This window comes from Scophthalmus maximus, chromosome 18 (genome assembly GCF_022379125.1).
Source record: "Scophthalmus maximus strain ysfricsl-2021 chromosome 18, ASM2237912v1, whole genome shotgun sequence".
Classification (NCBI taxonomy): domain Eukaryota; kingdom Metazoa; phylum Chordata; class Actinopteri; order Pleuronectiformes; family Scophthalmidae; genus Scophthalmus; species Scophthalmus maximus.
The window spans coordinates 8431460-8457344 of NC_061532.1; the positions used below are offsets into that span (position 1 = coordinate 8431460).

The window sequence follows — 25885 nt, forward strand, 5'->3', positions numbered from 1 at the left end:
TACAGCATTTGAATATTCGATTGATCGGGGACCTCGGGCCCGGACCGGGGTACAAAGGTTTATTCAGGGTCATGTGTCGTGGCTATATATATATATATATTAATAAATGCATGATATGATTTAATTTTCAGACAGAAACTAGTGATGTGAATCTTCCATTGCCAGCAATTAGCCGCAGTAGCTTTGTAAGAGTGAGTGAAAAACGTAATGCTTCATTGTGGGATCGTATCTAAAAGTGCCAAAAAATATAAAAATATATTAATCGAGCCGGTCCAACACGTTTCGCACATGTTGTAATAGTGGCCGTCGCCAGCAGAGGGCTCCCACTTGCCTTCGCAGTGCCCGAGCGCGTCAGCAGCGAGAGACGTCGCGGTCAGCTGACAGAGGGCAGCCAATCACAGAGCGAGGACGGAGCCGAACCGCCTTGCGGTTGTGGTGCCCTGAGAGTTGTCAAGGTTCTGGCGAGCGGAGTATCCGAGAGGGGAGCAAGGGCGGCGACGGTGGTACGATGCCGAATAAAGCGAAAAAGGACAAGGTGAGTTCTGAACTGCTGCCGGAGAGGTAGAGGATAAAGTTTGCGCGAGGTGTATTTCGACGTATCTACAGACGAGTCGGCCTCGCGTCCCATCGTAGTAACGTTAGCCCGACGGCAGTCATCAGCAGCTAGCCCCGCCGCCGTGCCCACACGTTAGCACCTGGCACGCTGCGTTGCCTTATTTAAAAACAACAACAAAACAAAACAAAACAAAAAGGCAAAAACACCATTCAGAAGTTAGTTTGTATGCTCTGCGTGTGCATTGCTTTACAAGAGAGCACGTGTTCGTGTCCGTGCCGGGCGTGTGTTGAGGTGTACATGTAAACGTGCAGTACATCTCCTCGTAGCTGGAATCTGTGCTCACGGACGGCAGCGAGTGACAAGTAACGGGAGCTAGCTAGCAGCAGACTCTCCCAGGCTGTCCCATGAGGAGTGGGAGACTGGGGGGGGGGGTCGGGGCGGGGGGGCGTGCTATATTTAGCCGGGATTTGTGCACGGCTGCATTCACTTACAGACTATGTTTCAACCTGCGTTCATGCCAAGATGACTAAAGTACATGAAGTTGTTTCTTTCCTTTCTTCCAGGAGACCTCCAAGTCTACCAAAGTGGCCAAGAGTGGCGGACAGGAGAACTCAGATCATGAGGTAGGCTAAAACGAGGAAACCCTGATGGGACACTTCCCGCGGGAGCACACAGGGTCAGGGCTTTCTGTCTGACACCCTGAGGTGCAGATGCCACCGACGTGCAGTCTGTGTACTTACCTGCCTTGTCACTAGTTGAAAATAGATGTGCATTGTCAGTGAGGTGATGAGTCCACACGCACCCATTATGCATTATGCATTATGCATTATGTCAGTGTCCGCTGCAGTTCTCTGCTGTGATTCTGGTGAGGGGCTCAGATGGGTTGCGACCGTGCCCCTCCAGGCCTCAGTGTGTAGAGCCCACGAGGGAATGTCTTGGTGATATGCTAGAAATATTGTATACCTATTATGTTTCATAGCTAACATAATTGTACATTGGCTGCAATATCTGTACAAAATTGTGCAGTCTCTCACCAGTAGTCCACACTTATTATTGTGCTTGAATTGCCTGAATTTCATTGAAACATTGAGACGCCATCTTGGCCCCAATGCAGTGTTCTTTCCCAACAAGTCCTGAATGGACCCTCGCTTCCGTAGTCTCTTCTTCTTTTTTTACAACTTTTTACACCTGTCATGATGTAGTAAAGCATGCGATGAGATGTGTTTGTAAAACCTACTCATGATGTTTTGCAACGGCTGTAATCCAGTGTGGTGAGAGGAATCACAGGTTTAGACACTAGCATGGCTGAGAAGCCAGTGGACTCATGATTGCACTCAGCATTTCATATAGATGAAAAATTGCGACAACATTTGGTTAGTTTGTTATTGGGCTTCTGTTGGTGCAGACTGGGTTGTACCTACATCGTGGTTGTTCCCTCTCCTGACTCACCCTGCTGTTTGTTGATTACCTGGTGCTAAACTCAGTATAGGGCACCGGTCAATCATATTCGGCTCACCAGTGCTTCACTACTATTTGAATTTAATAAAAAATAAGTAAATAACATTAAAAATATTGAATTTGTATTAATCAAATACACAGTCCAGTTCACTGTAAATATAAAAATCCACACTTGTTAGTTATCGGTTCTTTTCTTTGCAGCACTTGTTTGTATTTTATTTAAATGTCACTTGAATGTCTTTCCCCCAAAAAGTTTATGAGTATTTTACACTTGTTATGCTATCTAAGAATTTAGATATACGTTCCTACCCCGTTGACCCTCTGAATTCAGCGTTGGTTTCAGCTTCCTTGCCATTTCTTGCTGGGTAATAAGTCCTGCTTGTTGTATGTCCGCAGCCATGAAGCAGATCCACCAATTCAGCAGCCCTGTGTCAAATTGAAATCGCTGGGCTCAAAAATGTTGTTGTTGCCACCCGTTCACCATTCCTCGTGTCTCATATACTTCTGGTAGCCATAGGTGTTTGAAACTGAAGGGAGACAGGAAGACATCATTTGATATCTTGTGCTGTTTGCAGACATGAAGTTTGCCATTCACATATGAAGAATGCATCAGGAGATTGTCTGGGTCAGAAGTGCTCACAACAGCAGGAACTTTCCCAAAACATTCAAGCGAGGGGTGGCACCTTGCTCACCTTAATCTTCCCAGAGATTTTCCTGCTGTATTCTAACTTGGGACAACATGGACATTTTACCAGGGGGCTGACCTGAGTTCGGGAAAATGTCGGTAGCAACTCTCCGAACAGCTCTTCCAGGAAAATGTCTGGACTTTAGACATTTAAGGTTTATGCCCATACGGTAGTTACATAATGCAGGGTGCTGTCATATTGAACAAATGGTGATGCACTGTATATAATTAAAAATGCCTTCCTAGCATGTGACTGTCAAACTGCTGGGTTGGTGGCTATGTGCAGTCAGTTTCATCAGATTCACACAGAGGTTTTACTTCACACGGTTTAGCATGTGCTTGCTCTCACCTCACTGTCACTAATGTTCGTTCTTCTTGTCCAAGCAGAGCTCGAACAGGAAGGCAAGCAACAGCGTTCCTCCCACCACTCAGCTGCTAAAGGGGAAACAGCCAGGTTCCCAGACGCCTGTCAAAAAGGACAAGAGGCAGAGCTCCTCTCGCTTCAGCCTGAGCAACAACAGAGAGCTGCAGAAACTGCCCGCTTTCAAAGGTATTTACCTGTGCGACGACCCAAGCCCGTCACCCAATCACATAATGAAGGAGTTCATTACCCAGTGCCCTAGGATTCCGAGCTGACGTCTACAAATTCTGCGCTGCAGTTTCCAGGCTGGAACATTTTTGTTTTTGCTTGAGTAGTCGTAGACAAATTCCCTTTGTAGCCTTTATTCAAGAATGTCCAATACGTTTTCATATTGATAGTTCAGTAAAATACACAAGTTGCCTGATATGTAAGGAAATCCCTGTAATCTTGACAAAGATAAATACAAACTTCATAGACAAGCGCACACACTGTTGAAATGCAACGCACAATGTCCACGAACATCCCGACTGCATCACTCTCATTTTAATACTAAGCTGAACATGACATTACGCAATACATGGAAACAAACAAAGGACGTACATGGCATTGACTTTGCTCTGGATTTAACCCAAGTGTCTATATTTAGTGGTAATCCAGAGATAAAGCTTTAATTCCACGGTCCTTGTGTTTCAGGATTTGCGACTTGTGACTAGACAAGCGTCTGTCCGTCTCTCTTGGTCCCCTTGTAGAAGAAAAAAATAGGTGGATCTTTCCAAATGTATATTGTTTATGTATCATTTAACGTCCAAGCTCAGTGTCAGCATTGCACCAGATGGAAAAGCAAGAACTGGACGCTGCTGTTTGGCCTCTGGGCATGTTGTCTATGCATGTGTCTGGGTATATGCATGCATGAATACACACAACAATGCTGTCCAATGACCTTTCCCCAGCTAACTGTCTAACTTGGCAGTTTACTGAAAACAAACAAAAAAGCTATGGTTACATTATGGGATATAAATGTGCAAATACACTTTAACGAATTATTATAATTTTTTTAGATTGTTGTGTGCAATAAGACTGACAGCCCAACAGATGCAACTGCTCTTTGGAGTGTAATGTTATGTTGCTTATCAGTGCAAAATACATAGTTATAATAGTTTGATGTGCAGAAATGATCAAAACTCAGATGAAATGGAGAAAAAGACATCCCAAGGCATTTTTCTCATTGAAGAAAAGTTAAATAGCTTTTTGTAGCAACAACTTTTTAAGCAAAACAAAGGAAAACTATCAGAGGAAAAATAAACAAGTTAGAAAATAAGAGTAAAAAAACCCCAAAAGATAGGTCTTCTGTCTATAGAACAATTTCCAAGATCAATAAAGGAACAGTTAACAATTTATTAATAGGGGAATTATAATGTGATTAAAATAATTGTGGTCATGTGTTGTTCTCTCAGGCCACATCCGCACTCATGATTTAGTGTAGATTTAGTGAAAATTCATGTGAAATACGTTTTTTCAAGTCTGTTAGAATGGAAAGCAATTACCTCTGATATGGAGTGCTTCAACTACAATGCTCATCTGGACTGCGGTAATTTTCTTTTTAAAACCATCACATATTAGCATGACCGTAGCCTCGGGCTGTGACATGCGCTGACATATCTTGCTGCTTATTTTCCAGAAGTAAGTCAATGTCTTTCCCAGTTCCCGATCAGTTACAGTGGTCAGATAATCTGCGACCATGTAAGGCTTGTCCCGATAATGAAGTTATCGACTTATCGTACGATTCATGAATATGAACCCAATACATTCTTTATTGACCTCAATAATAGCTATTGTGTCTACATGCATGTTTGCTGACATAAAAATGAATGTCAACAAAAGTCCAGCAAGTCTCGCTGCTTCTGTCCTCTAATCTGTTCTCGTCTCTGATCAATAATCAATTACTGGTTTGGTCGATGAAATGTCAGAAATTAGGGATTTCTTAGTATTTTTCAAAAGGCACCAAGTCTTCAATTGCTTGTTTTGTCTGAGGCCTAAACAGAAGTGTAAACTTTTGTTTTTAACATTTCTCTCAGCAGCAACATACTTTGCGTAGGACCTGCACACGCAACAAGAAAGCTTACAAGATTCAGTATCAACACATGGTCTTAAAATGACGATAATATTGTAGTAATATCTCGCGACAGTGTGTGTGTGTGTGAGAATGGTCCACTTACCATTGAAGTTTTTTTAAATTTATTTTCTTTTCTGGAAATAGCTTTCTTTGTAGCTCTTTCAGTCTGAATACCCTACTTCTAGCGGGCAGCTCGATTAAATGTTGTTTCTCTGTTTTGGAAGAATTCTTGGATACATAGGACAAAGTGGAGTCATTGTGACTTGGCAACAGCGGCTGTCATGTTATTGTCCAACATTTGTTCTCCATCGAGTCTTTGCTGTTTTAAAAGAAGTTCACTCTTTGGTAAACTCTACCTGTATCTTTGTCTTGGTTAGCCATTACCCTTTTGCTGTGTCAGACATAACTACATTTCTGATAAAGGCTGCTCACTTCCCCACACCCCAAGGAGAACTTTGATAACATTCTACAAAACATTATCCCACAGTGGCCCGGTAGATGTTATCACTCAGTCCTGTCCAAACAGGCTCCAGGCTTGGCCTGTTTTCATTCCAGGCATGTTCGCCACCTCCTGATGGAAGCACATGTCCGTGAGCCTGTCCCGCAGAGCAACAAGGTTGAGAGGTGAGGCTGAAAACCCTGACCAGAAGCAAGAATTGTGTGTACTGGTTAAATGTTTGCTGGAGACATTCTGACTGCAGAAAGTTAAACAGAGTTTTGTCCTCTGCAGGTGCACGTTTATTTCCTTGTGGTCTCATTGCTCAAGTGATACTTGCCAAAAAGCACAGAACAACAGTTGTTGCCTCTGTTTGTGTTCTCTTGTAAAGCAGGAGCCGGTCTTGCATGAAGCCTCAGCCTCACAGGTTTTTTTTCGCCCTCTGGTGGTGAGAATAATTCCGCCTCACTGGGGCAAATGTTTTAATTTCAAAATGCATTATAATCTACCCTTTAAAGTGTTGCTGTAAAACAAACAAACAAACAAACAAAGCCAAGTGGGTGGTAAAATCTGGATTGAAAATTCTTTCCTCTATTAGTGGGCATTAGTATAATGCCCACTTATAAAAAAGTGCGCAATACAGTTTTATTCAGTGTCAGGATATTGAAGGTTACTCTGTGCAATTTGAAAGGGAGAGCGTTGTTTAGTTTGCTGGAAGATGAGACTGTGGTCTCTAGACATGTTCTCTATCAAAGAAGTAGGACGATTATTTTCCATTAAATATGTCAGTCAATTTTCACATTACTCATTAGTTGTTTGGTCCAAAAGATGGTCCAAAACCAATCCCCAAGATGATCAGTTTACTGTTATAGAGGAGCAAATAAAGCACAACATGTTCATATTCAAGAAGCTGAAATCAGAGAATTTTTACTTTCCCCCATACAAATTAAACCGATAAATCTGATTACCAAGCTTATTATTGCAGCTTGACAGTGAGTCAATTATAGTATTTGCTTATTATGTGTTAGACTAATACAGTGAGCAACACATAAGCTGACACATTGGACAACAATGTTCAACATTATATCATCTTCGTAAACGTTTTTCGACTGCGTCGGTTGGTCTATTTCTCCAAATAGATTCAAGCCTTAAGCGTGTATTACGTGGGTCATGACATTGAAAATCAGCAGACCTAAATGAAATGAACCACGCCACTGTGTATCATCAGGCTGGCCCGCTGCCGTAACTGGTGAATATAAAGAAAAGCTTGGTCATAAGCAAAGCACACTCCCCATCCTGTACAGACGCATGATGCCTCAGGTTCATTCTCTTTCTACCGCCAGAATTTGCACAGACAGAGCAAGAGCAGTGCCAAAGGAGCATTGGGAGAGTATTTGTAACAAGCATGCAAATGTATTTATTTATTTATTTGTCTTGGTCAGAACAATAGGTCCTTAAAGAGGAGGTCGCCCCATGACTTTGGGATAGAATGGCGAGAAAGAGCCCTTTATATGCTCAGATGAGATGCTGCTGCTGAAATACCCCATTATTGTATATATGAAGACCAGCCAGACTTGATGTTCTTTTGCTCTGCTAAATTATGTTCAGAGACTAGATCATTATGTTGTATTCATTCCCACTCATGCAGTTGCTGATGAACATAGAGGGCTGGTTTACAGGGTCTCGCCAGTGCAGCAAATGCAAACATTAGTCAAACCAGAAGCCAAGGACAGTTTGATTAAAGTGTTACTTTAACACTTTAATCAAGCTCTCAAAATGTAAACTGCAACATTTTACAAAATGTATAAATGCTTATTTTTCTCACCACCATCAGTGGGATTTTGCTCTGGATACATTTTGCTTTCTTTCTAAGTTGTCTTTGCACAACTTTTCTCTCACCTTGGGAGTCGCCGGTGTCGCCCACTCGCTCTAACTGGGTCTATTTTTTTTACTGCCAGTTTCTGCTACTCTACATCACCAATGTTGTCATCTGTGGTGCGAAAGGGTAGGAGCGCTTGTTTTAATGCAGCTGATGTCCTCAATTAAAATGTGGCAGAATCGTTGACTTATAGAAATGAGATCGTATTGAGGTATAAACCAAGATCGCATTTTTAATACAGTAAATTGTCCCTGGTGTATGTTTGACCTAAATCACTCTGCTGTGATTAGGAAACTGTAAATGTCCTCCAGCTTTATCATACATATTTTTTTTTTCTTTTAAGAAAGGACTATTACTATAATCCTCAAACTAAATGAAAAGGTGTAAGACATATATTGTTTCTTTAATTGTAAGAGAATGTACTTCACAGAAGAGAAGCAAACACAAGGTTAGTGTGATATCAGCTAGAAACTCTGTTCACACGAAAAAAAATTATTTTCATCCTTGTTTATCATAAGATCCTAATCCTTCAGGGGGAAACAGAGCTAGATTGCACAGGAACTGACTTTGTTGTTAGTAGTTCCCTTTAAAAAAAGAAAGAATGTCCTCTTCATTGCATTTGTGTGGTTTTGCATGGTTTGAGTTGTGAATACAAAAGCCATTAGTCGAAGTATTGTGCCTACACCTTGACTGTAAATGATCCTTTACAGTTAAAGTTAACAATCCAGTGGTTTGACGCACACTGTAAGGCTCAACCCCAGTGCCTAGTTGGAAGCAATGCTCACAGACTTCACAGTGTTGACTGTGTCATGAATTAACTTGTCCTTACCTGATAAGGACGTACGGATTTATTGATACGCCTTTGCTGTATTTGAAGGACTCATGTAATATTACATAGATTGTGTAACGTTGTGCATCGTTGTGCTGCTTTACTGTGAATTTTGTTCAGTGTTTCGTCTCCAGTGCTGCCGAGACAGTGAGACAGTGTGCTGCTCGCTGCACACGCACATCCTGTGTTGCTCACATTGAGACTTCCTGCCTTCCTGTTTCTCTGTCGCAGACACCTGGGCTCAGGCTGTGCTCCTGGAGGGCCATCTGTCATGCAAAAACTGACGCGCACACACGCACGCACGCACACACACACATAGAAAGAGAAAGACATGCAACAGTACAAAGGGCTTTTATCTGATATGCAGGGTTAGGCGGTCTGTTGTCTCGTGTTAACCTCAGCTCTGAGTTGATTTCTTGTTTTCCTCTCCCAGCTTGGAGCTGTTTTGTATCAATGAGACAAACATGTCTAAACGTGCCTTTGGCTTGCATGATTAAAACCTGTGGTTACATGTGTAGATTTTAAGAGTTGTAATTTGTTAGATCAGTTGGGGTGTTGGGGTCTGTTGTTGTGTGAATGAGATAACCCCCTTCTGATTCTTAGAAGCTGCCTATGTATTAGATGGTTATGTGCATTTCCTTGTTTTAATCGTGTAGTCGTATACATTTCAAACAGCCCAAAGTGAAATCGGATCTGTAGTTTGTGTTTTAAAACTCTTGACAGATGTTGCTCCGCTTGCTCCAATCACAGTAACAGTGCCACCCCCTTCCCCCTCAGCCCACCAGCCAATCCCTTCCCTCATGTTTATTTATTCTGACATCCAGCCCATGTGACCGCAGGCAGCCAACCGGGCGGCTGCAGTGGGGGATGACATCACTAACTAGCTGGTTCCCTCCAGCAGCAGGGGAGCTTCATTTTCTGCTCCGAGTGCTCATGCTAAAATGGAGGCTGGCTCCTCGCCTTAGCCTGGGCTGCCTTCTTCTCCCCTGCCTCCTGCCTCAGCTCACTGATGTTGGCATGTACTAGAGCTGCCAGTGGGATGGTTCTGGATGCACTGAGCTCCAATGGGCCTTTCCCGCCTGTGGCCCTCATGCATTTTAGAGGTAAGAATGGGAAATTCTTCTTCTCTGCTGCTCTGTGTTCCTTATTTTTAAGGAGCGATGGGCAAGAATGTTGTTCTCATTTAGCAACTGCAGCAGCTAATTTTGGGATTTTACAGAAGAAAATGTCTGTGCTAGATGACTTTTCTAAAAGTTGCTGCAGCAGACGGAGCACATTGATCCTCTTGGTGTCGTTGGCATGAGTGTTTTTGTTTGAGGAGGAAGCAGGGGATTGTGTTTGTATGTCAGCGAGGAAGGGTTTTTGCCAAGACATTGCATAGCTCAGCTTCAGTCGGGGAGGGAGGGTGAGAGAGTGGTAGTTTTGAGTCTCCCATCCCCCATCATGACTGCTGCTGTCAAAGGAAGTGAGGTCAATGCATGTTGTCAGTTTGTGTGGATCTGTACTGGTGTATGTCGGAATGCCCCGTTTGGTGTTGCTAAATCTCCAGTAGGTTTGAGTTACTGTCTCATCAGAAAAGCACAAGGTGCACAGTGTTGAGCCTGGAAAACAGAACCAGTCTGAATGAAAGCTAGGACTAGGCCTGTTGCAGCGCACACACACGAACACGCACACGCTGACATGCACACGCTACTGCCCCAAAATGTGGGGCTCATGTTGTAACTTGTGAGGGTTTAAAATGACCTCATGATGTTTAAAAGCTAAGTCCCAATTTGTGTTGGTTGGCCTGAGTTTGCATTGCTCAGAGTTTTTTTTTTACAAAGGTTGGTTATTAATTAGTTGCTCATATTTAGTGGTACAACATACAGATATTGTACGATTGAAGATTTGTTCTTTGAGCAATTTGTTTCCATGGCTGGTTTCCTGTGTGCAACCAGGAGCTATAGGCGGGTAAAGGTTATTTGCCCATCCACGCAGAGAGGTCTGTGTTTGAAGTCTGCACTTGCACAGCACGACTCTCAATATTTTAGGCCTGTTCAGAAACCCTAGTGCTGTTGTGTAACAGGAGCTGCCAGACCTCTTGGCTCTCAGGAGGTGATGATGAGATGGGTTGGACCCATATTTCAGCTTGTGAGTAACCGGTACAAACCTTCCAGATACAGGTGCACTTAAAATATACGTTTCCTTACTGCGGGTATAGGGGCATCCCAGAAAAAAAACAAGATAATACTAACGCATTTGCGCTTTGAGCATTTTGTACATGTACATACATTTTGAAAGCTTTGTTTTCACTTGGAGTATTTTATTGCTCTTTTCAAAACAGGGCTCAGTACTTTTTTAAAGACACTGTGCTAAATAAGGAGTAGGCTGAGTGATGACACAAAGTTGGATTTCCCCAGGAAAGTTACGTAGCTCAGTGATAGCTGTGTCATGGTTTTACAGATTGTTGGAAGTTAAGACAGAATTGAAGTATATTCTTTTCCCTGCCTTACATAAACGTATAACAGATCCCTATTAAGGTTCTCCATGGATGTGATAGTCAAAGCTTAAAGGGTAAACTCAATTTCCAGCTGTTTGACCGCTTAGATCCAGTTTGTGGCCAGTAGTTTGGAGAGAGGGAGTGAAGTATGACGTTACTGCAGAGCTACTTGCAGACTACTCACTATTCTACACCGTGTCTGAATAAAGACTCAAACATGTTCTGTGATCATGTTGGCGTGACTCCTTGTTCCAAGATACTGTACCGCAGGAGCAAACCTTCATACACTCACAGGACATGTTATCCACCACATCTGGAAAGGCACGTAGTACTGTGCTGTTTTTCAATGGGATTATAATGTAAAAGTTTATTAAACAGGGGAAATGAAGGACATTCACAGGTAGCACACAGGTAGCTGAATGTCGTGTTATGTGTTGAATACCAGCAGTGCTACTGTGACTCACAAACGAGGAGGTGTAGAGGAAGTCCGTCTGTTGATGCTGGTAGCGCAGGATGTGCGTGTCTGTGTTGAGAGTTTGCACAGCCTACAGGTCTGCATCTCTTAGAATCAAGCTTTTTTTTAACCTGGAAAATGCTCAGAAAATTTGGGTCTACATGAAGAACGAAGGAGATTTTTACGGGTCGGACACGTTCAGAACAGCAGGAACATTTCTAGAACATTCAGGCGAAGGGTGTTGCCTGGGTAGAGCGCACACTCGCTCGCTTTGAGTCTTCTAGAGATTTTCCTGCTGTATTCTCACATACATTCGCATACTCTGACTCTGAAATTTGACCAGGGGGGCTGGCAGGAAAAGTTCAGAAAAATGACTGGAGAAACATTTGCGGACATTTGTGTTCTCTCATACAGCCCCTCTGGAAAATGTCCTGGTTTCCGTGCACGTCTGAAAGCAGCTTTGATGTACAGTAAATCAGTGTAAAGTAATTACATTTTTGACTGGTATCTACTCTGATTTTGGTATCATTGATCCATCATGCTGTGGAAGCATCATTCAAAAAGTGCTGCACAAAACAATACTGCAAATTAATAATTACATATCACTGTAATTATTGCTGTGGCCATTGTTTCTTCCCTGCAAATTATAGATTTGCATGTCAGCTGAAAGTTTAGAATGATCTACAAGATGAGACATCATTTTTAAAAGTAGTTTAATATTTCGTGGGCTGAAGATAGATTATACAAATGGTGGATGCAACATGTTGCACAAACTATTCAGGAAAGCTGAGACTAATCTATGTATAGAGGAGTGTGCCTGCACATGCGAGTCATATGATTGTATGTCAGATTATGTCAAGGTTTATGTATGAATCCACTATGTGTCTGTTTTCTGTTTATAAGGAGGCACCTATAGAAAATAGGAATCTGCCTTTTAGCTTTATTAAGTTGGTGTAGACTAGAGGGTTTTGTTAACTGCTGTTTTGTTTGTGGTTAACTTGTGTGAACAACCCCAGTGTTAGTTGCAGTTACGTGATGTAACAACCTTATTTTTGGTTTGCATAGCGTGTATGAGTGTCTGGTACAGCAAACCAGAATAACCTCAAGAGTTTTGCCTTGGTGTGCTCCCTCAGTCGACGCTTCTGAAATGCAAAATGTTTACTGTAATCTGACATCGCTTTTCGTTGTGGATGTGATGTTACAGTAGTTTGACTTGAGGCATTAACAGGCTGATCTGTACTATTTATGTTTCTGTAGGAATTAGATATTATCCGTCTTTATATGTCATACACCTGTATGTTGGGGCTGCCAACCTGACTTCTGAATAATATCACCAGTTGCCTAATTTCCTTTTCCTCAATTTTGTGGGTTTCACTTGAACAACTTGGACTTTGCCTAATTGTAGCGAACAGGCTTTGGACGGAGCAACAGTCATCTTCAGTCTAATGCATTAATAATCCCATACTGTAACCAGCAACCTCACAACCACACCACTGTCTAGGTAATTAATGGGACACACTGCATCACCTTAGGCTGTTTTATAGAGAAAATTCCAAGAAAATGGTCCATAATAATTAATAGTTGTGATCAATGATGACAGCACCTTGTATCGTTTACCAACTGTGTAGTTGTAGAAAGTACTGATTAATTGTGTTGGAAGTTCATTCTCTTTACTCCCTGTGATACATGTCTCGTGGTCGCAGCTCTTGGGCTCAGCAAAGCAGCAGCATATGATTCTACTGTAAAAGCAGCAGCAGCAGTCTGCATGCATCTCTGAATAGCAGGGGTCACCCACCGAAAGTCCCTTCTCTGTCTCTGTCCACGGTCACTATGGTTACGTACAGTACACATGTCGATTGTTAATGAGGAGACAGGACTGACTCATGAATCACAGGCTGCGACAAACAATGCCCCATAGACAGGTGACATTTTGTTTAACGTCACTAATCCTCACGGTGGGTGAAAATGAATGAGCACCGCAGCGTTTCTTTTGGCTTCAGGGTTCTTTCAGTATCAAGGGAATGTGATCAAAATTGATCGATTAGACGAAGAAGCTGTTTCTCAGTTGCTTGTGTACTTTCTCACAACAACTCTTGCTGACATTTTGTCAATTTGAAAGCAAAAGATCCAGAACTCTGCTGCCAAACAACTGGCAAGGACCAGAGTTAGACGGCACATAGAAGTTTGTTTGTACCCGTCGGGAAAGCCCTGTGGGTCCCCTGTAAGCGGACTTGTTACGCTTTCAAATGCCTTGGTGATTCTGTAGTTAGCTTCTGTTCCTCCTAGCTGTTGGCTCTGCCTCTGTTCTTCATTCATGAATTTTCTCATTTTTAATGAATAGTTGATTGTACATTGTGCTATTCATTGATCAAATGGACGCATCTGTTGTGCACCGATGATGCACGCCCGCTGCCAGAGTGGAGGTTGACTCATCGACAGCTGTAGAGACAGAAAAGTGTAATGATATTTAAATTGCAGGCTAATGATCGTACAGACAGGTGTGGCCCTGTACTGCTCGAGGGCCCCATAATGCATCATTGATGTGATGGTGACGCTGTCTTTTGAAAGGCTAAATTATTGATTTATGGAGACTTTAAATGAAGTCACCGCATGAACTCCACTGAAGCAAAATGCAGCTGGGCTTGAACCCGAATAACTCTCGAACCTTCGGTACAAATTGTCAGTGACTGCAGGAAAGTGAATGGGGAAAGAAAGAAAACATAGAGAAACCTTTGAACAATGATTATTAATGATTAGTGTGGCATGAATGAAACAAAGCTTCAAAGCATACAAGCCATTATTACCATAATCACTTTCTATAAAAGACACTCAGGACAAGTCGGTCACAACAGCATTATATGTGATTAAACTTGAACCATCTATGAACCATTCTGGGATGTCAAATGTCTGCCTTCTCGTGAATCATTTGGTCTAGTTTTGGATTATTTCAGTCAAGCATCTGGGAAGTCTGTCAGAAAATGTTGGAATGAATTGTTGTACTTAAAGGCAAGGCAATGCAAGTTCATTTGTATAGCACATTTCAACATACAATTCAAAGTGCTTTACATAAAACATTAAAAGCATTGGGAAGAAACACAAAATCACATTAAAATACAATAATTAAAAAGAGAAATTAAAACATGTTTAAAGATGTTTTAAAAATCAAGGGCAGTCTACGCAACAGTCCACCCTTCGCTCTGAGACAAACACACACACACACACAAATAAACTTTTAATCCATTGTGATTGTATTGGGATAAAACATAGTTGATCAATGATTGGCAATCTATGGCTCCAATAGTGTGATGGATAATTTCTCAGATACAGTGTCGTTAACTTGAATGCACAATTGCATCTCATTGCTGTTCGATTTGCTTTTAAATAGAACTAACATTTTATATTGTAAAGTGAATTTGTTCCTGTTCTTTTTTTTAAAAATTACTTCCTTTCCTGCCTTGTAGATGTCCCCCCTGCAGAGCAGGAGAAGCTTTTCATCCAGAAGTTGCGGCAGTGCTGCGTCCTCTTCGATTTTGTCTCCGACCCGCTGAGTGACCTGAAATGGAAGGAGGTGAAGCGGGCAGCGCTGAGCGAGATGGTGGAGTACATCACCCACAACAGGAACGTAATCACCGAACCCATCTACCCGGAGGTGGTTCACGTGGTCAGTATTAAAAACAGACTGAATTAGGGACTTGGATTTGTCATTTGGCAGGAAATTAAATCATTTAAAATGTCCAGAAGTTTGAGCAGTGAACTTCCTCAGGTGAGCTATCTGTACATAATTCAATTAATAATGTCAAGGCAGTTCAGTTTTTCGTGTTCGAGGAATGAAGCATTTTAATTTCCTTCACAATGTGGACTCAGGCTGACATTTTCTCTCCTCTCTGATGATACATTAGGATTCATAGGTTTCTGATGGTATATTGGTGTGTTTCAGATGAGTGAGCAGAACCAGCAATATATTTATATATATATATATATATATATATATATATATATATATATATATATATATATATATATATATATATATATATATATATATATATAGAGAGAGAGAGAGAGAGAGAGAGATTATGTATATATTATGTATGTGCTAATGTTTTGAGTAATAGTCCTAAATGTAATCTGAAGAAATTAAACATTTACATTTGGACTTTGTAGAACAGTTGATTATGACACTGTTTAAATCCTATGCAAGATCCTTAAATAAGATGGACAGTTTGTTTTGAGGTATGAATAATCAGGCTTCAGGAGTATTTTGATGCGGGTAAAGCAACAAGTGCCCTCCTTTCTCATTCCACCTCAGTTATGTCAGGATGTGGTTTCTTGACTTTCACTAGCAGCTTTTAACATGTAAAGAAAAACCCCTTGGTTTGTCTGATTGTCTTGTATTCATTGGTTTTGTTATTGTAACAGTGCATCTGAAATGCTTCTGAAGATCCTGTCTTAATTCAGACACCCATGATATATAACAACATATATAACCGTCCTATCCCACCTAGTGATGTTATTCTGTGGCTTATGTAGGTTTATTTTATATTATAAGCCCACAGCGATAATCTCTATAAAATTTGCCATGCCTCTCTTTTGTCTGTCTGCCTCAGGTAATTACAGCCAGCCGGTTAGTTGTAAAAATGTTCACTTGCATTAATCACTCAGTCAAATGTTCATAAGAGCTGCCATATACATCTGAGGTGACAGGGATTTTTTTCTTCTTGTCTCGTAGAGCACTTTCACACCTACCTTGTTTGGTCCTGACCATTTGACTTTTCAGGTTTTTCCAAACCAAAAGAACAGATGTAAAAGTTGCCTCAGGCCACTGTCTGGACCAACTGACCAAAATTTAATCTTACCGTGGTTTGTCTCATTTGCAGTCTTAAAATACCTTAAAAAAATAGTTTGTCATTCGGACTAATTGCAGGAAGTTAAGACAGTATTAAATAACAGAAGAAGAAAAAGAAGCAGAAGAGAAATAGTAAATATGAGCCGTGACACCACCTGGGGGGAGGAGGAGATGAAATATTTAATTCAAATTTCCCCAGGGTTGCTTGCAGTCTTCGTTTGAACGACGAGGACATTCGTTTGCCGCATTCAAAGTAGTGTAGAGTGCCGCAACTGAAGGTGGTGATGCTGATAGTAATGACATTATGATATTACAGTGGCAATGAGATTTAAGAAATGAACTGGTTCATTAATTTTCTCCATTCAAACGGAGAGACTACTACCAGACGATATTGACAACACGCTGGCGTCAGACGCACAACCGTCTACAAACCAATCAATGTCAAGTATAGGTAGACATAGCCCGCATAGGTGATGACGACAGGACGTACGTATACAACATTCTTTAGTGCGCTTCCTACATTGTAATGTGAATCCAAACTAACTGGATCAAATGGATAAAATGTGACAAAGACATTAACCTTGGCTCTGACCTTGATCCAGACTTTCTATTGTGAAAAGCTCAAGCTCTACTGAACACATGTAACCTTGAACAGGCCTCGTACTCGGTAAACTGTAGTCATTGCTTTAATAATGCATCAACCTCCTTATCATAGTCTGCAATCAGTTAAGAAGCTGCATCGTTGTTGTTTTCTTTAAACTCTGGGCTTTATTCCTGGACCATGGGTGTAGAGCACACTGTGGTTTCCACTGCCGACAGCACCTGGTTTTAGACCCTTTTTAGTCTTTATTGGTTCCTCACTCATGATGTCATAGGAAACCCACATAAGCATCACTGACCTCACTATAAACCCAACTCAAATCAGCGGTAAACCATGAAGTGACCCATTTGTTTTGCTTGTTTGTTTGAATATGCTTAACACATTTGAGGTCAGTAATCTGAGGGTCTGCAGATTTGAACCTGTTCATTCAACGAGGTTATAGACGGTGTGACAGTCGCTGAGCTCCCCTTTATTAGAAATCGTGTCCCGTGAGCTTGTGGCCTGGATGTGTTCGTGGTGCCAGGTTGGCTTTCCCCAAGCCAAAATGAAAAGGCTTTTGATGTTAATCAAAGACCTGCCTCAATGCCACATGCTAAACTGCAGATGATCAAGGTGCAAATTTCCCCCCCTATCGTCCTTGCCGGGGCTTTATTTGATCAGTGCAGCAGAAAATGCAACGGAGCTGCCAAATCAGCATGAAAATATACTCTTATTCCCGTCAGCCCCCTTTCCACTGTCCACTTAAAGACGACGACTCTTTGAAGCCCGCTGCTGGCTTTCATCATCAAAGTGTGCAGATTGACACAACAAACTCCTTCATAGCCATAAAGAGTGTATTTTTATGTTAAGACTCTGCATGCATTATTTTCTCCCATAAACCCTTGTTCTTTTAGAACATGTTTAATGACCCAGTGTCGAAGCATTAGAACAATATTTTGGCTCACCCTTTGGATGACACAACACTGGTTGCTCCATTAGTCCCATTCTCTGGGGGGAAGTAAGAAATGGTTTCTGCTTAGAATATAAACATAATGGCAAGTGTCTGTGTTTTGACCTCTGGACGTCAGCCCTCTGGAGGGACCGAGCTGTCAGGAGAGTGATAATGGACTCCAAGGGAAGATAGATGGATGCTTCCTCAGTTCGGGGAATGGAATTGTCAGGGAAAGAGGCTCTTATCAGAGACCAGCACAAGAGGGAAATAGTCCGCCAGATTTTTCATTTATTCTTTTACGTAAAGGATATACAACATTTTTTTTCATTAACATTTTGATTGCAGACTTGTGTTGTTTTTCTGCCAAAACAGTTTTAGACGATATTTGCGTAATTTTTAATAGTTAAGTAGTTCCCGAAACACAAAATATAATGTGCTGATGGACCAGTTTTCACAGGCCACAGAATATTGTACCAGTGTTTCCTAAAACACATATTTTCACTGTGGTCTATGCAGAAAAATAACCTGCAGTATATCATACTCTTTAGTCCTTTGTCCATGGACTTTGCTAGCTGCACAACAACCTATTGATTATTTGTCGTATTTGCTTGTCAAATAGCACGGCTGATGGATTTCCAGTCCAGTTCCATTATTCCAGCCGTCAGATGTGTTTTCGAAGCAAACATTCAGTCATTGGTTGTCGAGAGTGGAAGGTAGAATAGACAAAACCTAAAAGCACGGGTTAATGTTGACACGGCTTCGACAATAGCTAGGGTTACCTTTCAGCCAGGTTAAATGGAAGGCTACACACAGTCTAAAAAGTGATTACAGCTCACTTCTTCAGAAAACACACACCAACGCTCATTCACCAGTTAAGCACCATGTGTAAATGGTGGGAGAAAAGACCATGTCCACTGATTCTCGTGTTAACACTCAGTTTCTGTCCATTAATCAGCATTTATAGAAATCAGAATTGCCAGCCTTAAGTTTGAGATACTCTTCATCAGTAGTATGTTATTCATTTGTTATTTTACCAACCGTCAAAAGAAAGGTAATTGTACCTCAAATCATCTAATTTGTTTCAAATTGATTTAATTGTCTTCATTCAGCAAAGCTTCACTCAAACTTGTTTTTAATGGATATCAGGCTAATGCTGGACCAAAAGACCTGTCAGGATCTGCCTGTTAAACGACCAGCTTGATTTTTTACCAACCAGGGGTTGAAGAGAAAATGACACTAATTGTTTCCATTAATGTATGATATTATTGTATATATTGTGTCGTAAAAAAGGGAAAAATGGAATCTGTAATTAACGTGTCCCCTGTTCATCATGTCCATGATGAATCCTTTGTCCTAACTTTGAACGGATGTGCCTTTCTCTGTCTGTTCCCCAGTTTGCTGTGAACATGTTTAGGACGTTGCCGCCATCATCCAACCCCACGGGCGCCGAGTTCGACCCAGAGGAAGATGAGCCTACGTTAGAGGCTGCATGGCCACATTTACAGGTACTTACATAACTACACAGACACAAAAGGACAATGTTTTACTCGCTCATCCCCTCGGCTGTTACTGTCAAACCCTTGAACGTCTCGTCTTTCTTCCTCAGCTCGTCTATGAATTCATCCTGCGGTTCTTGGAGTCACCGGACTTTCAACCAAACATAGCCAAAAAGTATATCGACCAGAAGTTTGTAATGCAGGTGAGCACATGGAAGACACAAGTTTGTGTTTTATTTTCAATGTTCTTCTTTTTGAGTTGTCGTTAGTGTGTATTTAACCTTTTCTTTTGCACAGCTCTTAGATCTTTTTGACAGTGAAGACCCCAGGGAAAGAGATTTTTTAAAGACCACTCTGCATCGCATCTATGGCAAGTTCCTGGGTTTGCGGGCATACATTAGGAAACAGATAAATAACATATTTTATAGGTGAGTAAGTATTTGAGTTGTACATATTAGTGGCACTTGTGTTTTTTTTGTTAATCCACCTTGATTAACCGGCATGCTGCTGGTTGCTATTTTTTCAGTTTCATTTATGAGACCGAGCATCATAATGGAATAGCAGAATTACTGGAAATATTAGGCAGGTAAGAAGCGGTGATACTTCTATACTTCATTTCCAGAAACAATATATATGTTACAATACATACAGTAGGTATCCAATGTGATAAAGTCCTTATTTCCTTTATGACCACCTTTCTCTTTACAGCATAATCAATGGATTTGCATTACCATTGAAAGAAGAGCACAAGATATTCCTCCTGAAAGTTCTGCTGCCTTTACACAAAGTCAAGTCACTTAGTGTATACCACCCACAGGTAACTCCTCTGTCAATGTTGCCACAAACAAGACATTTTTTAAAATCTGTATTTAAAATACTGTAATTTTTTTAGAATTGAAAAACCTACTTTGTCTCTCTCCCCCAGCTGGCCTACTGTGTGGTACAGTTCCTAGAAAAGGACAGCACTCTCACAGAACCGGTAAGATTTCATTGATTTAATGCTGGTATGTTGTTAATATTGTTAATTGAGTTATCAGTCAGTATCCTTCCTGTTTGAGGGAAAAGAACCTCTGGTACGAACTCGAGGACTCCTTTGCCAACGTCATGTTGTCATTCATTAACCTCATTAGTATGTTTAGTTGTAGAGCGATTAACAAGGGTCTCATGAACAGTATTATTTGGCTGCTCAGGAAAAATATATCAAGCAGCAACTTCTTTTTATGACTTTAAGAGCAGAGCAAACTTGGAATCCACCAAAATCAGTCCACAACTATATATAATATGTACTGTATACGCCTGGGCTTTGTCTATATATGATGCATATTGTGTCTGTGTTCTCTTATCTACGTGTGTGTGTGTGTGTGTGTGTGTGTGTGTGTGTGTGTGTGTGTGTGTGTGTGTGTGTGTGTGTGTGTGTGTGTGTGTGTGTGTGTGTGTGTGTGTGTGTGTGTGTGTGTGTGTGTGTGTGTGTGTGTGTGTGTGTGTGTGTGTGTGTGTGTTTGCAGACAGTGATGGCTTTGTTAAAATACTGGCCAAAAACCCACAGTCCAAAAGAGGTCATGTTCCTCAATGAGCTGGAGGAGATACTGGACGTCATCGAACCCTCAGAGTTTGTCAAAGTCATGGAGCCCCTCTTCAGACAACTCGCCAAGTGTGTTTCCAGCCCACACTTTCAGGTAGGACATTTATTCCAGAACGTGGATGCGTGATTTAGTTTGATCGTTGTTCACATTTGCTGCAGTTGCCTGCGTACATTTCCTGTTTGTTTTCTTCTATCAAAAAGTTGTTTGTGTACAACTGTAACCTGTTATGAACTGATATGTCATCAGGTGGCAGAGCGAGCCCTGTATTACTGGAATAATGAGTACATCATGAGCCTGATCAGTGACAACGCTGCCAAGATCCTGCCAATCATGTTCCCAGCCCTTTACCGCAACTCCAAGACCCACTGGAACAAGTGAGTCACTTCCACTGGCTGCCCTGTGCACGTCTGTCCGTCTGATGACAGGTTGTGATCATGGTTAAGTATGTGAATCGAGGGACCTGTGGTAATCTTTGTATGCGTCTGTAGGACCATTCACGGGTTGATCTACAACGCTCTGAAACTCTTCATGGAGATGAACCAGAAGCTGTTCGATGACTGCACCCAACAGTTCAGGGCAGAGAAAAGCAAGTAAGTCACAAGTGACGCATCACGTCTGAATTTCCAGGGCAGCCTCAGCTCTCTTGGTCCTATTACACTGTTGGACACAGCATTGAAAACATCACACAAACATTACTAGAAATGGAAAAATTACCAGGCAGATAAATGAACCAGGAAAGAAAACCACAATCCCCTGAAAGGCATTAGTTCAGTATATGATGAATAGCGGTGTCCTTTTTGATGTTATTTTTTAATGAGGTTTTCTTCTTTGTGTGGTGTCTTAGAGAGAAAGCCAAATGGAAAGAGAGAGAAGAAGCGTGGCTGAAGATTGAGAATCTCGCAAAGTCAAACCCACAGGTGAGCAAAGAGATTTTTAACCCAGCAGTTCTATTAATTCATCAATTTAATCTTGTGTTTTTGATGGCAACAAACAAAAAGTGTGTTGCAACAAGTGTATCAGTTATGTACAGCCTTTGTTTCTGCAGCATATAGCAATATGAACAAAATATGCTAAGTTGAAGAAGGGGAGACCACCTGTGCATGTTAGCATGAGAGGAGAGATCTTTGATTGTCCAAAATGAGTCTGAACAGGAAAACTAAACATTTCAAGACTTAAAATCAAAAGCTGAACACACAGCAGAAGTTACATCAATGGTGTGGTGCTCTTTAACCTTTCCCTTTTCTTCCCTTGTCCCCGCACAGTTTCTGGTGTTTGTTGACTCGGGGGGTTCAGACAGTCCAATGGACATGGAGACCGACGGGCCACTGCTGGACAATGTCAACAAGCTAAAGAAGGTGGTAGAGGAGGAAGCAACACAGGTGAGGAAATGGTGTGTGAGTGCGTGTTAAGACATTGAATATGCAGACTGTCTCCTGAATCCCATAAATCATTTATTTTGTCTTTTTCTTTTTCTCATGTTGCCGTCCTTGTTTTGGACTTGCAGCCTCAGTGCAACATGTGGATCAGATGTGGTTTTTGTTTAGGTTTTAGTGTTTTTAAGTGTGACAGCAGGGTCCACCAGAAGGCAGATGTGTTTTTGTTTGTCTTAGATTTGAGAGGTAGAAAAAATTAAGAGATTAACGTCATATTTTCTTTTGTCATGGCATGCGCTTTGCAGTTGGGCTGGAGTGTGTCTTTGGTGACCTTTTCTAATCCCTCCCTGTCCCGCTCTCTCCATGTGTCTAGATCGTAAAAGATCAGAGAAGAGAGCGCCCGCTGATGCGAAGGAAATCGGAGCTCCCCAAGGACATATCCACGGTCACAGCCTTGGAGTTGCACCGGAGAGCCGAGGAAATAATGACGACGCACGATGGCCACTAAGAGAACACCCCCGGATCCGCCATAAACCACCAGCAGCAGCAGCAGCAGCAGCAGAAGCATCCGCAGAGGAACCACAGGCCCACTGAGGTCCTGCACAACGACAGATGTCTGGTATCTCAAGTCCAGTCCAGCACAACACAGAACCGAACAGTCCCACCTCCACCCGATACAGAACACGTGTAAAAGCCTGGTTCAGCTTTCGGACAAGCAGTGCTCAGTCCCAAATGATCCCCCCCGCCTCCCCTTCTCCCCCACCCCGCCTCACATGGTTGTTGTCCAGTGGGGAAGTCTGTGGTGATGGACGGTGCTGCATGACCACGACACGCACCGTGAACTTCATCCAAGATACTGTGTTGTTTTCTCTCGTCCTCACTGGTTTTTCTCTTTTTCCTGTCCTCTCAACCGGTTGTGTTTTCAGGGGTGCTGTGCTGCCCCCTTCTGGTCATCTCTCTCAGGTGTTATGTTCTGTGTGTGTGTGTGTGTGTGTGTGTGTGTGTGTGTGTGTGTGTGTGTGTGTGTGTGTGTGTGTGTGTGTGTGTGTGTGTGTGTGTGTGTGTGTGTGTGTGTGTGTGTGTGTGTGTGTGTGTGTGTGTGTGTGTGTGTGTGTGTGTGTGTGTGTGTGTGTGTGAGCCGTCTTCTCTTTTTGTCTCTTCTTTATAGATGTCAGGTGCTTGTACAAATAACATGAGCCCCTCTGCAGAGGACCTCTTTGGTTTAATTTAAAAAAAAACAGAAGCATCAATTGAATTGAGAAAATTTACGGTTGTTTCTATATATTTAATATTAGCTATTTTTCTCATTACCTTCAAACTAGACGGCTGTTTATATTTTTTTCTACATAGTATATGAGGAGCTTGTCTCAGAGTAAAACACACTCCCCGCCTGTGTGACTGCTCTGTTTGGCTTTTTCTATTTTGTCCTCAGTTCATTTTCCATTTGCTGTGAAGATTCATTGATCATTCTGTTAATCAGGACAGGGTCACCGGGGGGCTCGCCGGTGGAGTGTGTCTGGAATAAAACTGTTACAGCACAGTTCTGTTCGTCAAACCGTGCACGCGTCGCACAACTCCAGGTTTTTCCTCTACTACATTTGTCCCTGTGTAGACGCCAGCTTCTTTTAATAATTTAGTCCCTGTATTGAAAATGATCCTTTTCATTGCATAGGCAATAAGTTAACGTGGGTTTGCGGCGTCTGTCTGTGGGTCAGACACACGGTTACATGAGAGAGGGATTGTGGGATTTATTTTTGGTCCCGTCTGTTCACATCCAGCCATTGTAGGAGTGTGTTTAACACTGTCATTAGCATTCAGTACAAGTCACTGTCATCCATGTGAGGCTTAGGAGAGGTCGGAGACGTGGTGGCTCGTCTGGGATTCACACAAAGTTGCTGGGTGTTGAGAGATGTCAAACAGACGGGGGGCAGACAATGTGCTGTTGGTGATGATTGCTTTTTTCCTACTCTTCTCGAGCATGACCCTTTTATTTATAAGACACTTGTTCGAGATTAGACCGCGTCATAGGTGAGGTATGTTTGATTTTGAAGAGGTCAAACATGAGCCGTTCTTTTCATAGTGCCTTTTATAGTCTAAGGGGACATTTGCTCAACTGAGAATCGAGTAGTAGCATTAATAAAAATGCCAGATAGTAAAAAAAAAAGGTGAAATTAGTTTCCACAAAAGAAAAGAAAGAAAAGTCCGTACCCGGTACACCTCGGGCCCCTAGACTCCAGCACATGCCTTTTCGAAGCTACAAAGCCCATTTTGACGCAGAGTGGTCGCCCCAAACCACTTCAGCAATGAAGCACTTCCTGATTAAACTTGAAAGAAAATAGAAACACAACTGAAAAAACTAAAACAAACCAGTAAAGAGTTCTGTGATGCTTTCTGTCTCGGTGTGTTGGGGGGGGGGTCACCTCCCTCCCCATGGCACCTGTCAATAAGAGCTAGCCTCCACAGAAGAGGAAATCACCTCCCATCATAAATTTTCCATTCTGTGGCCCCGATGTCCCCTTCCGACTTCATTCGTACAATCGTTTTACCTCCCCTCCCCTCCCCTCCCAGCTAAAAGCCGACTACTACCCCATTGGGCTCGCTGCGTGGAAATCTGTCTGTTCTGCTTCTGGATGCTCGTGAGTTCTGTTGTGAGTTTTATTCCTCCTTCCCCCTTCAGAGCCTCTTGTCAGTGTTTCAACTGAATGTGCAAATTGTAAATATGACTGCAGTCGCCCTGATCCGTTCTCTCTCCATGTTTGTCTCGAAGAGCAACATTCACCAAAGGGCTTTTTATGAATAAATAAAAAACCTCACCCCTCCCCCTACACTGGGTGGTGAAAGTGATTCCATCCCCTCAGAAACCTGCGTCCTCTGATTGTCGTCAGGCAGTGCCGTTGGAACCTCACCGCCAACTAGTGATTTTGCCGATTGTAATTGCAGAGCGACACCGACACCAAGACATTCAAGTTTAAATGCTCACAGCAGCGCAGACCCCCATGCGTAGCCTTGGTGTGAGTCCTTCACCGATGTATAAACCGGGCCGAGGCGTCACATTGGTGACTGTTGTTCTTCTGGAAATGGCTTTAATATTGGCTTCTTCTTTGGAGTTCTCTTCGTTTTCACAAGCGCTTTGTTTTCTTTTTCCTGGGAAAAGAATGACTATTGCAAGTGTCCTTTAGTATACATCTCATACTAAATGGCCCTGTCTGACATTGTACATATAATGTACTTAAATTTTTATGTTATGACTATTATTAAATGGTAGATTTCATATTTTGTACAAAACATAATGTGTACAGAATACAGAGGTTGTTAGCAACTGCAGACAGTTTGTATGTGACACGGACTTCAACACACGTCACTATTTGCATTTAGAAATCATATAGGATTGGGATAGTTGTCTTTTTATCTACTGTAATCCAACATCTTTTCCCGTTTTTGTTTTCCACCTTCAGACCTGTGTTGAGATCTTACATACATGAGCTTTTTGTGTGTGCTTTTATCCAAATCTTCAGTGGTGTACATCTATCTATATACAGCAAATAAAGAGAACATGTGAGTTTTATATTTTCATCCTAAAAAAACCCCCACAACAGCTCTGAGTCATTATTAGTTTAATTCAAGCTGTCTGTTTTTTCCCCCCTTGCAGCAGCGCTCTTGATGGATACCAGCTCACCTTTGGCCCAGAGGAGCCTTTTTTAAAGGGTTATTAATCAAACCAACACATATCTGTCTGAAGAGGTAACCCTAACCCTTTTCAAGACTTTGTCTTGCTCTAGCACCAATGTGTTCCTCCATCAAAAGA

General features: G+C 42.0%; 1 protein-coding gene across 2 annotated transcripts; it reads left to right on the top strand.

The window, feature by feature from the left end:
* Positions 1-383: 383 nt before the first annotated feature.
* Positions 384-25645, top strand: ppp2r5cb (protein phosphatase 2, regulatory subunit B', gamma b). Of its 2 annotated transcripts, XM_035617424.2 has the most exons (16): positions 384-535; positions 1120-1179; positions 3087-3249; positions 14712-14911; positions 19023-19133; positions 19235-19327; positions 19422-19552; positions 19651-19710; positions 19833-19941; positions 20050-20103; positions 20630-20800; positions 20954-21081; positions 21196-21297; positions 21552-21624; positions 21970-22086; positions 22454-25645. In XM_035617424.2, exons 1-16 carry the CDS (start codon positions 509-511, stop codon positions 22586-22588), a joined length of 1734 nt encoding a protein of 577 aa, XP_035473317.2. In that variant the 5' UTR covers positions 384-508; the 3' UTR covers positions 22589-25645. The 2 variants fall into 2 exon arrangements, with proteins under 2 accessions (XP_035473317.2, XP_035473319.2); XM_035617426.2 differs by lacking the exons at positions 384-535; positions 1120-1179; positions 3087-3249 and adding an exon at positions 9203-9420.
* Positions 25646-25885: the final 240 nt, after the last annotated feature.

Bases quoted from the DNA above. Each gene is read 5' to 3' on its own strand.
- ppp2r5cb (XM_035617424.2), top strand. From the start codon at position 509: ATGCCGAATAAAGCGAAAAAGGACAAG. The intron at 19,328-19,421 runs GTGAGCACATGG...TCTTTTGCACAG, and splicing joins ACCAGAAGTTTGTAATGCAG to CTCTTAGATCTTTTTGACAG. The intron at 20,104-20,629 runs GTAAGATTTCAT...GTGTGTTTGCAG, and splicing joins ACAGCACTCTCACAGAACCG to ACAGTGATGGCTTTGTTAAA.